At 36.0% G+C, this 15,697-nt stretch overlaps 1 protein-coding gene across 1 annotated transcript in view; it reads right to left on the bottom strand.

Annotated features, from left to right (window-relative positions):
* Positions 1-5,572: 5,572 nt before the first annotated feature.
* Positions 5,573-15,697, bottom strand: part of LOC115432815 (four and a half LIM domains protein 1-like) — a 29,003-nt gene continuing 18,878 nt past the window's right edge. Inside the window, exons 2-6 of the mRNA XM_030153822.1 lie at positions 9,564-9,741; positions 9,307-9,481; positions 9,056-9,225; positions 7,545-7,731; positions 5,573-7,413 (exon numbers count right to left, since the gene is read on the bottom strand). Coding sequence (XP_030009682.1) covers positions 7,262-7,413; positions 7,545-7,731; positions 9,056-9,225; positions 9,307-9,481; positions 9,564-9,719 — 840 coding nt within the window. The 5' untranslated portion in view covers positions 9,720-9,741 and the 3' untranslated portion in view covers positions 5,573-7,261. The remainder of the gene's footprint in view (positions 7,414-7,544; positions 7,732-9,055; positions 9,226-9,306; positions 9,482-9,563; positions 9,742-15,697) is intronic.

The following is a 15,697-nucleotide window of genomic DNA, read 5'->3' as shown; positions in this document are numbered from 1 at the left end:
CATCACTTATATATGACCTGACAATGATTTTTTCACTTTGACTGATACACAGTGTCAACATATACTTGGGCATGTTTCTGTCAGATTTACTAGACATTCGGTTTATATCAAGTCATGATGCACAAAAAAGCCTCAAACAGGAAGTCAAAATGATCACATTTTCGCTTTCTGTTTGAGGAAGTCAAAATGATTAAATAGATTATAGATTCATAGATTAGCAAACATCTTAGGGTTAGGTTGTGTTAAGTGACTTTACACTTAGGCTGCGTTCAGACTGCAGGCAAATGTGGCCCAAATCTGATTTTTTTGCCCATATGTGACCTGTATCCAATCTGTTAAAGACAGTCTCAACAGCACAAATCTGATTTTTTTCAAATCCGATCCAAGCCACTTTCATATGTGGTCCTAAATCCAATACGTATCAGATATTTTGCAATGCGACTTCAGTCTGAACGGCAAGGTCGCATTTATCTGACCTTTACAGCATTGCAATGTGACTAACATCACAATTCTGTGTCCAAGGAGAAGTGGCGTAAAAAACGTATTTACTTCCGTAAACACAGTGCGTGGCTGCCTGCCACATATTATGTCAGGACCCCTTTTGCACATGCAGGTCACTTCAGGGTCACATTCAGTTCATACTCAAAACTGATAGAAGTCTCATTTAATGTGTAATATGAACAAGCACACAAAAAAATTGGATTTCACCAAAAAATCTGAATTGTGCATTAAGACCTGCTGTCTGAACATAGCCTTAGAGCACAGGTGTCAAACTCCGGTCCTCGAGGGCCAGTATCCTGCATGTTTTAGATATTTCCCTCTTCCAGCCACACCTGGTTCAATTAATGATCAGCTCATCATCATGCTCTGCAGAAGCCTGATAATGATGTGATGGCTTCCAGGTGTGATGGAAGAGGGAAACATCTAAAACATGCAGGATACCGGCTCTCGAGGATCTGAGTTTGACACCCCTGCCTTAGAGTCATCTACAGACTTTTTTGATCAAGTTTTTTAGGTGCTGTACAGATGTTAAGTGCTTCGTTCATGGTCTTGTCTTTTTCACAATGAAACAGGAAGTTGCATCTCCAGCATCAGATTTATCTAGATGTACAAACATTTGGTAGGAATGTGTATTAGGACAAGATGCAAAAAAAAAGTCATATATCCTAAATGCAATAGGAAGTTGGCCATTTGAAAGAACAGTCCAATTATGGTCCCATTTTAGCCATTTCCAGCTCTCATACTTTAACAATTTGCTCTTAGAGAGTTTTCCTGAGCTATTCCACATTTGGTCAGTGTCACCAAAACACTTCAGTGGTGAAAAGTTGCTGAATATCCGTACAGTGTTTGCTCAGTGAGGCCGTGGCAGAAAACTAGAATTTTTTCTGACTTCGATGTACATTATCCAGCCAACGCAAGAGTCCAGGCCTCAACACAGTATTCACAATGTAGCAGTCTAGTCATCACACCACATACTGGTGACAAAATGTCACACTCATGGGACATTCATGGTGAATTTCATCTCTATACATTTCTCTTAAGGCAAGGATCCCAGGCTGCATTTGGTTCTTGGGCCCTTTTCAAGTGGCTCAACACTTATTTTTTATTTTCTTTACACATTTTGCTATTAGTATCACAACCATAAAGTTATTCTTATATTAGGCAGTAAAAATGCTACACTATACTAGAATAGTAGTTGTAGAAAAGGAGACTACTTTTTATTTTATGACACTGAAGGCATTCATCTCTATTCTCCATTGCGATGAAAGCCTTCTCATACCATTAAATTTATACTGCACAGCACAATTATGACAAATGTCACCGTTTTCTTTGGTGTTGTTCTGTATATGCACCGAAACTTTGATTTAATCCCAACATATTCTGTACCAACTAATCCAAAAGAGCTTCTTAAACAGTCACCACTTTGTGGTAAAATATAAAGGGTATCTAATATAAAAAGGACAGTTTTGTTTTGTTTTTTTTATTTCTGTCCTAAAATGGCTCTTCAGATAGCAGTAGTTACCGACCCATGCCTTAACGGATAAATAACGCATTTCTCTCTCATATGCATTCATTCTCATTATTGGACAGATATGATTGGATTCAACTGAAATTTAGAGGATTTGTTGTACTTAATATACAGTGACATATAATTAGGTATTTTTAACATCTCACAGTCTGAACTAAGGATGTCTCTACAGCTCAGTGGCCTATTTACCACCATTTGAATTTAACCCATGGCCTCAAATCTTAAAGAAAGTAATCAGTTTAATGTTATTTTCAAAGACTAAATGTAATTGTTATTAGTTTGCATCCAAAAGCACAGCCTTTAGCTCCTCATTTTCATAATCTTTAATCTCCATTCTGCAGCTTGATTAATGATGCAAAGTGTCTCAGTGCCTCAAAATGCTTTTAAATTAATAAAAGGTGCACATTTCTTGTATGTTTTTCATCTGTTAAGACAAAGGAGCATACAATTCAACGTCATATTTATAATTTTCAATCTATTCCTGAGTGATTGAAATTAAATACTCAGATTATAACCAACCATTAACCTTGAGACGTCTGCATTAAACTGTGTCTTATTTTCAAGAATAAAGATGTGTATATTCAGGTAAAACAGAAGCATGTAACCCGATTGACTATAGACTGAGGACAATAGAGCAACAAAATTCTTATAAACTAAATATGTCAATGTTTAGGACATATGAGTTTGGACTGAGAACGTCTACCTCAGCTCACCTGACACAAAGTCCACCAGGTTTCCATCAACATACAGGGCAGGTCTGTGTTTCCTGTGTGACCAGGTCAGGCACAGCGCATACCACCGTTTGGGATCTAGGCTTTTGGCCGTAATGAACTCCATGCCCAACAGCCAGACCACTACCTGACCCCTTTTTCCCCCCAAACCCAGCTCAGCGGCCTGAATGTCAGGATGGCGGTACATGAAAGCGGTCCAAGGCGAGGGATCACGAGCCTGGATACATGTAATAAAACATGATTTATAACATCTGAAACCACACAGTCGTCTTATTTAACTCTCTTTGATGTTTTGTGAATGAAAAACAATCAAAATGAAAACAGTAAATGTAATGTGTAGAGCTGAAGCTATTTTGTTGCTTGTTTTTGTAATCAAGTAATCTATAGATTATTTTCTTCAATTTGATTAAATGATTATTTGAATAGATTACAAAAATGTAAAAATGCGAAAAAGACATGTTTGAAAATTACAAACATGTCCTTCATTCCAGAACCAGCTGAAACAACAACAAAAAGTTAAAGGATGTAGAAAAATAAATGTATAGACATAACTAAATTTTATATCAAAAGATCTTTCTGTATATACACAACAAACAAGTCAAATGACATCTACTAACAATATGTGCACTGCAGTTATCAACACATTTGAATCCAACGTACTAACAACTTAAGGTGGAACTAACATACAACTTAAAAAAGTAAAGCCAAATATTTTTAATGTTTGAGTGCAAGAATAAAATTTTTAAGGAGATATGATGGTTCCAATGAAGAAACATGAGCACATAGACATTTTCTGTCTTTTTGTCCTCGCCTCTTCTGAGCTATGCTCCATGTTGTTTGTGTTGATCCTGTGCGTCACAATAAGCATCCGTGTGGAACGCAACAGTGGAACCGAGTTTTAGAGGTGGCAAGATTAAAGACACAAAGCTTCAATTAAGGAAATTATAATGGAATAATTTTTTCAATCGATAAATCATTTCAGCCCTAAACATGTTCTTGTGTTAACAGGTTGATAATACCTGGAGCTGAACATTGAGACAGACCGTGAACTCCTTCAGGGCTGGGATGGAGACCTGAGGTGTCAGTCTCCAGTGGCTGCACGGAAACGTCAAGTCCATGACCTTCCCCCATAGACTGAGCTGAGGAGCTGAGACACACAGTAAATCATTAACATACTGTACCTCATATGCGGTAGTAGTTGACGCTGAAACAAAGTGAAAGCTATGATTTATGATACACACACACACACACACACACACATCTTTCTGAAGCAAACTTTATCTACTTGTTTTATATTTTACATTAAAGCATCTTAACTCATTCAGACTGACATGATGTATTATATGAGCCCTGTACGATGCACTGGAACAAACTCTGATATGATAATTATTCATCTTCAGCCTTTAAATCTTACAACTTTTCCTTGTATTGTTTGATTTACACGTTTTTAACTTATTTACAATCAATACACTGCCTTTCACACAAGGCTGTGATGAATAAAAAAAATATAACTCTAGAATAATGTTTATATCTTTTAAAAGAAGGCGCTCATTTTCCCAGGTACTGTAACTATCATGAATATTTCTTCAAACTTAAAATGAATTAAAACCAGTTTCTTACCTCGTTCCACAGCGGAGGCAGCACAGCTCAGCAGAGACGAAGTGAAAAACACTTTTAGGAGATTTTGAGAACAAATCATGACAAATCTACAATAAGAACAAGAAATTAGTTTTATTTTCAGCTTTTTACAGTCAGTTGAATTTTCATGAGTTAATTTGAGGAAGAAAAACACATCAGGCTTTAAGTAAGACATGCTAATTTTATTACACTGATCTTAGTTTTATTCACCTTAACAGTCATTAGTATTAGTGCAATGATGACAATGTACAAAACTGAAAACTAAAAGTTAAAGAACATAGCACTCACCTGCAAAAAAAACCCCACTAATAATTCTCAAAGCAATGACAAAACTGAGTAGAACTAAATGACTGTGCACTTACCTGTTACCTGCTGAAGCGATACAAACCTTCACTGTAGGTACAGCGCTCTAGTGAGCGTAGTAGTGGATATCAAATAAGATCTGAGAGCAAGAGGCAGATGGATCCCAGTCAAAGAGAGGAGGTGTGTCTGTATGGAGCTGAGAGCTGTGTATTCTGGCTGTGATTGGTTGACTTTTTCGTGTGTGTGTTTCTTATATTAGTGGCATAAATCAGTGAGGTCAAAATGCATTTTGCCTGAACATAAATCATTCAGTTTGAGGGTTGGGACTTGTTTTAATGTGACACTTGTGGGATTTAGTATAAATTAGCATGATGTTTGTTCACATGTCAATATGAACATTCAGTTACTAGTCAGTTAAAGTAGGTTTAAAAAAAAAAAAGGAAACTGAGCTCATAAAGAAGAGACAAGCTGTTAATCCATGTGAAAGGATTTGTGATGTTAAATTACAGTGTCTATTTATTTAATAAACACTGTTGCCCATAAAGTTGGAATAAAATATTTATTTACCTCTTCTCATATAAAGTGATTGTGACAATGTGGTCTATTCCTGATAAGTGTAACTGGATGTGATCATTAAACCTGGTCAAAGGTGGTTAAATGTATATTAATAGGAAAAAAGAGGATTGTGTCTGAAAACAAACATATTCCACCTTTAAGGGCATCAGTGTACGTAGGTCTAGTTTTATAGGTGCAGATTCAGAGTATTGTAAAACAATAATTATCCTGATGTGTAATGTGTAGTTTGCTTTTGGTACATGGACCTGTGAAAATAAACTTTACAACTGAACTATAAATACAACAAAGGTTAAGCTCAGTTTTATAGAAATTTTATTTTTTTATAACACATGAAGCATGCGGTTTGCATATATTGCAAGTTGATATTTACGTTTTTTGTTTGAAATAAAACCGACAGAAGAAACATGGTTTTAGAAAGTGCATAAAAGTTAGTTTACTCAAAACATATGATAATCATACAAACCCCAAAGGAATTCATAGAAACATAGTTATAACACAGGTTATGGTTTTTTAAGTATTATTGTGTTTGGTCATTATAAAATTAAAAACAGCTTTCATAAGTACATATAAATCAGCGATCAGAAACAAGGTTTTTATTACCATCAGAAGCAGATTTAACCTCCTGAGACCCAGGAAAGTAAAAGTTTTGGCTTTTTTACATTAAATAATTGTCTTGATTGGAAACGGCATAATGCAACAGTTTTTTCGAATACATTTTCTTTTTTCATGAAATGTGCTTTGCAGTGGACGGCATTTTTGGTTTTTAGCTCATTTCTTAAGTAAAGTTGTGAAACCTTTGTCCGCTACAGAAGCCAAAAATGCATTGCTGGGTCTCCAGAGGTTAAGCAAAGAGTGAAACGAATAACCCGCACCTTAACCCTAACCCTCAAATGCATCACCTTGAACCTTTTTTAAAAAATATAATTACCTTTGAATGCTAACACTACAGCATACACAGTGTTGAGTGAAAGTGAAAACCAGCCATTAGGAATACTTGTTAAAGCTGCAGAAGCCAAACTAAGGGGTTAAAACACACCAATTCACACCTTCCCTCTGCCACTATCTCTGCTCAGACCAAATCAAAAGACTAAATATAAATCTAGATGAGCTGACATCATTTATGTTTTGGCAAAATGGAGCCACTTTGTCAAGCTTCGGCATCAGTAAATGAACAGAGCAGGAGAGTCACATCCAGGTTACATCTGATAGAATCTGATCAGTAACTGGTAATTACAGGTGTCAATCACATATTCAATACCCCTATGATTAGATCAGATCTACTCAAAAACACAGGGAAGGTGTGGATGCACAAGTCTCATGTCTCTCGAAATACAATATATCTTCATATTAACATCTATTGTTCATATTACAATTTATATCCATATTTTAGTAATTTTTCCTCGTACACATTTATTTTAAAGAGTAGCTATTGCACTGAACTACATAAAATGTAAGAGCATGTAATTTTCATCCTCAGATTCTCATTTTTCACTTTTAACATATTACTCAACACAATGTATGTTTACGTCAGCCTGAAGCAAACATTCAACAATAGACACAAATTAGAATTTAGCCCCAGAAAGTTGATTCAAAGATTAAAAAAAAAATAAAAAATAAATTTTAAGGTTCAGTATGGAAGATTTGTGTATGAAATGTGTGGAGTCTGTGGTGTGATGAGAGCTGCTTGTTTTCTTTGTTAACTGACCAGAACAAAGACACTGAAGGATTTTTGCAGAAAAAAAATGTCCAACTCCTCCACACAGAAGCCAGTGTACAGGCTGTTATCATGGATGTCAAAGACACAGACCCAGATCGCAGCACAAAACAGACTCTGACACAAACTTCATATGAACACACAAGCATTCATAAATTCTCCAAAATGAACCTTTAATAATAATAATAAAAATATATGTATTGGCAAAGAGTGAAACTTTATCTTTTTATTTTAAAAAAGAAAGAAAGAAAAACGAAAGCAAACATACAACTACTTGTTGCCACAGTCGGTACAGAGGATATCTTTGCCATTGGCTACAAAACGTTTGTTGGACAAACTGAGGGAGCATCTCTTGCAGTTGAAGCAGTATTCATGCCATGAGCTGCCCTCGTAGTTCACAACGTTCACGCCTTTACCAAAACCTGCAAGGAGAGGAGAGGGTTTGATACTGGATTACTATGTCATGTGTTTTAACTACGCTGTATTTGTGATTAGAACTAATACAGTGCAACCTGTGTGCTGCAGTTGAGACTAAGATTGAATTGAAAGTAACCTGTGATAGGGTTGTGGCAGCCACTGCATTTCTTAGCCACTGTGTTCTTGTAGCACTCGACGCAGAAAACCTGGTCCTGGTGGTTGGTGAAGCTGGTCCCGGCCAGAGGCTTCGAGCAGGTGCTGCACACAAAACAGTGACCGTGCCAGGGCTGGTCCTGGTAGTTCACTCCTCCAGAGGTGATGGGCTGCAGACATGGGGAAGGTGGTACATGTGGGAATGTTGGTTTTATTAGGCTATACTTGATTGTGCAATTTTTTGTGTAATTTGAAGGATCAAAAACATGATAATGTCAGTGTTGTATAGTGACAAAGTACTAATACTTCACTACTGTACTCAAGTATGTTTTGGGAAAATTTATTCTTTATTGAGCATTTTTTATTGTGTTTACTTTCACTTTTATTTCACTACATTTCCTAACTCAGTTGCATACTTCTACTCCCAGACATTTTTAATGCACAGTATCGTTACTTGTTACAAAAATAAATTAAAGGAAATTTGCTGTTTTCACCACGGAGATTACAGGTGACTTCAATAAAGTCAGGAAGTTGATTTGACATTGGGCCTAATCATGTAATTGAACAAGTGCAAGCGATGGTCCACACTCAACCTGTGGGTGATCTGTCGATGTGAGGGAGAGCTGAATGAAGCTCTGCCAGAAAACAGGCTGGTTTTATGTCAGTGGTTCAGACTTTGGATTCCTTGTTTACGGCATGTAATGTTGGCTCCATGTTTTGAGGTGCCACGTAAGCTTCATAGTTTTCTTTCTTTTTTTTTTCAATTCTGACATTTCTAATACCAGCAGTATCCTACTCCTGTTTAGGTTTTTGAAACCTTGTTTTTGAAGTGTGTGATGTAGGCATCATTTTCAATAGTTTGACTGCTTGTCTTTTACTTTACCATGTTTTAAAATCCTAGATAAACTTTATAATATTCAATATTCTGACTGCCTTTGGTTGCTATTAACATGTACTTGTACTTTTACTTTCATTACTTGAGTACATTTAATTACAGATTACTCAATATACTTAAATACAGTAAATGCTAGATCCTTAAAGACTTTAACTTGAGTAACATTTCACTTGGTGATCTCAACTTCTATCAAAGTAATTTTTTGGAAGAATACCTGTACTTCTACTCAAGTATGACTTTCCAGTACTTTATACAACACTGGATAATGTACTACTTCAGTATGGACGATCTGTACATGCTTATGTGTGGACTTGGAGTTGGTTGATTGTTGACATTAGCAAACTCCATGTCTAAGTTAATGATTGTTCATCTTTACATGACAACAGCCTGCAAATTGATTTCTGTGTAGACGACTCAGGACAAATCTATAATCGGCTCATATCAAAAAATAACCAGCTCCGAGCATAAACCAGACTCAAATACAACCTCAGTCTGAACCCACATTTCCAACACTCATAAAATGAACCTTTAAATGTTTGTTAAGTTGTAGCCAAATTACCTTTGAATATTGATTTAAAAAAAAAAAAAAAAGCTTTTACCTTTTTGCAGCTAACACAATGTTTGGCAAACTTCTTGTCATAGCAGGGGCTGCAGTAAATGTCATTTCCTTTGGAAAGGAAACTCTGTGATCCTATTGGGCGTTTACAGTTGGAACAGGTGAAGCAGTCATCATGCCACGCGTTGCCTTTGTACTCCATACTCTCTGTGCCTGTGCGTAACAAGAAATATATTGATACCACAACACACACTTATGAATTGTTAAAAAAACCCCAAATAATAGCTGACTTACCAGCCAGGATGGGTTTGTAGCAGCCGTGGCAGCGTGGAGCATCCTCTCTGGAGCAGCACTTTCCACACATGATGCGGTCATCCTTGGTGCTGAAAGGTTCTTTGGCCAGAGGTTTGTAACATTTACAACAGCGGAAACACTCCTCATGCCAGTGTCGGCCCTTATGGCTGAGCTCCTGGAGGGGAACAACCAAAAAAGAATGTAAGTCAGAATGAAGCCTTATAGATATATGACAAATACCTGCCAAGCTCACACACCTTTGTCTCCACAGAGATGGGCCGATGGCACTCGGCGCAGCTGTTGGCGCAGAATTTAGTGTGGCAGCGGATGCACACCGGCCGACCCTCACTGCGGACAAACCTCTTTCCCCCAAGGTCCTCCCGGCAGTAGAAACAGTGTGAGCTCTCTGCCATCGTGACACAGAGGGACACACACCTACAGCAAACACAACCAGAGAGAGGAGCGGTCAAAGCCATCATCATAACCTGGGTATGAACTGCAAAGGAGCCAGGTCTGTGTCTACTTAACCCTTAGGAGTCCCTGAATGCACCCTTGTGTCCTAATCACATTTAATATTTAAGATAATGTAGCAGCAAGACAAAGCCTCGCTGAATGCAGATGTCAATCAAATACATGTGAAGTCAATAGTGTTGAAAGGCCAAGTCCAATCAGACTTATGATGCATAGTAAAATCTGAATTTTTGGCAGTTCTGACATCACTTTTGGTCTGTGTTTGGTGCAGGAAGAGACTGTAAAAACAATGGTTGTATGAAAAAAACAAACAAACATGTCACTGTGTTTGGTGGAAAAGTGCACTACATCCACCAGTCAGGTGTGTGGTATCTGGTGACATCTGACTGTTGTTATAAACAGTTGTTTATAGTTTTCAGAGTTGTAAAACTAGTTCATTGAACATGTTTGTGGCATCATATTGTGACGCCAGACTGTTTTGGAAATAGTTGTGTATAGTTTTCCTAAAAAATAAACCAAAAAAAATGTTTGAGGCATTGCCTTCATTTTCATGTAAACAGTTGTATATAACTTCATTTGCAAAATTTGTAAAAAAAAAAAAAAAAAAAAAAAAAAAGTGGTTAATTTATATGTTTATGCTAAGTTATAAAAATGATTTGTTTAATATGTTTTTGGTGAAAAACAGTTAAGACTCCATTTTTTTCCTCCTAGGGTTTCATGTCTTTATGTGATTTTAAGTTCCATGTGTTAATATAGCATGTCAAGAGATAATAATGCAATATTATAATAATAATAATAATAATAATAATATAAAGGCAAAAGTGAAATATAAAGGCAAAATCTGGTAGTAAGCAAAACAAAGTATTCATATAAAACCAGCTAAAACACACTCAGGTCATTAAGGGCTTTTTAGATGAGCCTGGGTAGTTGTGGAGGGTCTGTGAAATATTGATTATATCATGTTTTTGCTGTGCATGTAATCTGATTATCATCATACATAAAAATGTGGCTGGGTCATTTTAATAGTTGCATGAAATCTTTTGTTGCCACCGCTTAATGTGTGATTTCAGCACATATAAACAGTATCTCCACAGGGGCAAATTTTTTACCTGATTTGTTTTTATTCGTATTGTTCATATAGTTATTCATAGGAACAATCATAAGAGTTTTTTTTAAGGACTTTATGGATGTTCTTTCTGTTGTTTCAGTAAAAGAGGGAAAAACTGAGCTCCACATAAGCCATGGTGTACTCCACACATCAGTCATAACATGTAAGTAGACATAAGTACCACGGAGGGGCGCTGTTGGGTCACTCAGAGGATGAGGAAGTGATGGTAAGTATTTGTTTTGTGTAAATGTTGTACGGCCAGGTGCACATACCAGAGTTTTGGTGTTTGCATATGTGCTTAGTATGTGTGTCAGAGTGTGAACATGCTGTGAATGTGACGTATTCCCCTCCTGGCCCAAACGCCTCGTCTGTCCTGATGGACTGAAGCAGGTCATACAGCTTATAACGTGGACAATACACTCTAGAGCTCTGTTACAAGGTTTTGAGCCAGCTATGCTAGACTCAGGTTTTGGGAAATGGTCTAACTTTGGGCTCAGTAAAGTGCACACTATTATAAAAGATGGTTGTTTGAAATCCTTTGAGCAGTTAAGGGATCAATTTCAGCTTCCCAATACAGATTTTTTCAGGTATCTTCAGCTGAGGAGCTTTTTGATAAAACATAGAGAGTGGAAGAAAGTCCTGAATCCATCACCAGTTGAAGAACTATTGATAAAAATTCAACAAGGGAACAGACTTCCAAAAGCAATTAGCAGGTTTTACCAAGCACTTTCAAATTTTACAATTAATAATACTTCTAACATACAATGTAGATGGGAATTGGAAATTAATACACACATACCAGATGAAGTGTGGGCAGATATATGCTCTGAAGCCCATATGGTCACTAATTCTAGTTCATGGAAAGAGTTCAAATGGAAAGTTGTCACAAGATTTTTCAAGGCACCAGAGTTAATTTTCAAAAATGAACCCCCTGAATCCTACTATCTGTTGGTGAAACTGTGGGGCTCACTTAGGGAACCATACCCATATATTCTGGACGTGTCCTCAGATCAGACCTCTCTGGGATGATATATTTGTCCCTGTGAACACAGTTTTCAACCAAACATTTTCTAAAGATTTAAAGTTTGCTATTTTAGGTGTAATCCCAGAAAGTTTAGAGGGAAATAACCGAAAATACCTCTTGAGAATTTTACTAACAGCAGCCATTAAATGCATCACTATCAAGTGGTTGAAACCTCAACCTCCAACATATAACATTTGGATTGAGAAAGTGAGGGAAATCTATCAGATGGAGCAAATTACATATGTACTTAGAATTCAGGGAGAGCTATTTACAAAGAGTTGGAGTCCCATGATTAAGCTTTTAATGCAGTAAGCATTCAGAAGTGGTTGTATACATGTATGTTATTTATATGTATGTATATATGTATATGTATATTATTATTATTATTTTCTTTTTTTGTCATTCATGTTTCATTTGTGATTAATTGTAATCAATATCTACTGTAGATATAGTTTTTTGTTTTTTGTTTTTTTTTCATGTGTGCCATATGGGGATGTGTGATTATATATGTCAATGTATGTAAAATGTCTTATATATTTGGATGAGCAAAACCAAATAAAAATTAAGTTTAAAAAAAATACACTCTAGTGGCTGAGTTGATGAAAGAACAGTTTAATCAACTCAAACTTCTAAAAACACATGAATGTAAGGTTAAAACATACAGTACTGTGCAAAAGCCCTGAGCCGACATTAGGTTTGTTAGTTTAGTATAGTTATAATAACTACACATATGCATTTGTCAGTCTCTTTATTAAGATCCAATCTGGATGTACACTACATGGACAAAAGTATGTGGACACTTTGAATTCAGGTGTTTCTTTTCTAACAGGGGTCTGGGATATAAAAAAAAAAGACAAATGTCATCATATAGCTTTATGTTGTGATAAATATCATTGTTAAGTTTGGTTTAAACTGTTATCTTTGCTTCCAAAATGCAGAGATGGTTTTCACTTAATTTCTGTAAACACTGATTTTTTATTTTTTTTTTTTAAATCAATGATTATGATTTTAAATGTTCTACCTCTAAATTTCTAAAATATTTTTCATGCTCTGACTGTAAATAATAATTTTCTACCACAACTAACCATCTACTTTCTTAACGTCTCACTTAGGAAGAAAATTCACCCATTAAACTTTAACCCTGCGTTAGTCCCCTGGGGTGTTTTGTCACCCCAATTTTGCTCAAGTGCTCGTAATTTCTAGTTGGCAACTTATTTCTTTTTCTCCCTCCTAGCACTCTTCTAACTCAACAAGAGTGTATCACATGTAGTGTGGCGCAGTTGTGGTTTAGCTGTCCTTGGAGGTAGACGTCGCTTTGGCCTTCTGGGGTGTTCAGTCACCCCACCAGACAAACACAGGTATTTTTTTAGGATTTATATATAATTACATACAATTCATATGTAGATATAATTACATATTATGTATCGGTAGCCTACTCTGAAATATAACTATGGAATAAAATGCTACTTGTGGTTAGTGTGTTGAAGCACACTATTATTATTATTATTATTATTATTATTATTATTATTATTATTATTATTATTATTATTATTATTATTATCATTTATTGTATTATGTCTTATTAATATCAACCAGCTACAAACAATTCAAATTATTCAACAGGGATTGTAGATATATCCTGAACTAGCAGTATGACTATATTTTACATAAAAATAACACAGTGAACATTTTTGTGTTGGGGTGTGTAAATACCCCAGGGGACTACTCATGTTTGGAATTCACAGCACACTAACGCAGGGTTAAGGAAATATTGATATTTTTATCTCAAATCAGCATCAACAAGACATCTTATGAGCTGTAAACATGATGTGTCCCAATATTTTTGTCCATATAGTTTATAAACATGTTGATAGAAATCAAATGAAAACCATCTCTGAGGCATTTTGGAAGCAAAAATAACAATTCAAACCAAACTAACCAATGCAATGATGTTTATCACAAAATAAATACTATGTTATGATATTTGTCATTATTGTTTTTATCCCAGACCCCTGTTAGAAAAGAAACACCTGAATTCAACGTGTCCCAATAGTTTTGTCTGTGTATGTGTAGCATGTACAGCCGTAAAAACAAAAGTTTCAGGGATCAAACAGCTTCTAGAAACCAAAGTGGTCTTATTTAATGTGACCTCCCTATGCGCTTAACGTGTCTTTAAGCATTTAATTTAGACAATATGAGAGTTATTGCATTCATTTTCTGATGTTTTATAACAGGTTTCATTCAACACATGTCAGATGTTTCTAATTGTTTGTCCTGTTTCTTGTCATGGGGTCATAGGTCACACTAAATACTTACTTTAACCTTTACAACACCTTTACATTTAGTTAAATTTTTTTGTGTCTTATAAGGCTGTGCACATATTTCCTGTATTATCTGGTTGTATAAGAGAATGACAAATAAATATGTAATATGCAAAAACAACAAAGATTAAGGTGGCCTAATACTTTTGCACAGCACTTTAAATGTCCCTGAAACATTTCTGAACCAGTTAATGTGTTTTTTAAAGGCAAAACAGACAAACAACAGCCTAAAGTGTATTTTTTATATCTTCTTTCCGTTTGATATGTTTTGAAAAGTAAAATGAAATGCCCATCTTTTTCATCTGGAGTGATATTATAGCCTGTTCTACAGATTTTATTCACTGCTCTTTGCATTTATTATTCCATTCCCCGAAGGGGAGGCAAGGGGCATTGTTTGTGGTTCGGTTTGTTTCTTTGTTTGTGTCTTTGTTTGTTAACACTCTTGCAACAAAACTATTGGCTGAATTCATACCAAATTGGGTTTATAGATTGCCAGTGACCCAGAATAGATCAGAAAACATTGTGGGAACAGCAGGTCAAAGTTAAATTTTTTTTTATGAATTTTAAAAAAGCATGGACGAAATTTCAAATGTCTGTAGCAGCAAAACTATTGGTTGAATTCATACCAAACTGGGTTTATAGATTGCCAGTGACGCAGAATAGATGTCATTACATTTTGGGAAAATTAGGTCAACTTTAAAATTTTTTATGAATTTTTACATCTTTTTTCTCTCCCATTTACTTATAATGGGTGAAATTTCAAATGTCTATAAAAACATCAATTTAGTTTCAATTTACTTCAGACTTGGCACATATATAGAGGCAATTGACATGCTGACATCAGCACATTCATAGACATGATGACATCAGCTGGATCGATGCCAAAATACATGACAATACGTGCGAGGGGCGGGGTTTGTTGTGTCTGGCACCACTTGTTTTATCTTTTTTCTAACACAGAGTTGAATTAAGTTCAGTTCAGAGTGACACCCAAACACATGATGAAGTACAAATTATTTATTAGGATCTAATTCAGGAATCTGCACCGAGTGTCGAAGGTACTCAAGTCCACAGTCACTCAGTCTGAGTCCAAGTCCGCCTCAGCCTCACGTCATTAAAGTTCCAAAATTGGAAGATGGAGTCCAATAATGCAGTTCTAACTATGTCTTTAGTACGATTATGTAACTGATTTCCCACACCGCAGTGAAATAATTACTTTGTCCTAAAATACACCAGGCATAACTTTCCTAAAGTAGAATCAAGATCACCATAAGAGAGCGGTGATTACAGGGTCAGGATGTCTTAAAGCGAGTAACGCACATAATGACAAATACACATCTGCACAAACACACAGAAATGTGGAGGAGGAGGCCGCGGCGTGTTCACTCAGTTATTTCCCACATCACGTTCACGCTGGATGACCATGAGGAATTCTCCTGAACTGCAGCCTGTACGTGTGTGTCTATG

The sequence above is a fragment of the Sphaeramia orbicularis genome, chromosome 14 (genome assembly GCF_902148855.1).
Source record: "Sphaeramia orbicularis chromosome 14, fSphaOr1.1, whole genome shotgun sequence".
NCBI classification, from domain to species: Eukaryota; Metazoa; Chordata; class Actinopteri; order Kurtiformes; family Apogonidae; genus Sphaeramia; species Sphaeramia orbicularis.
This window is presented reverse-complemented; position numbering and strand designations above follow the sequence as displayed.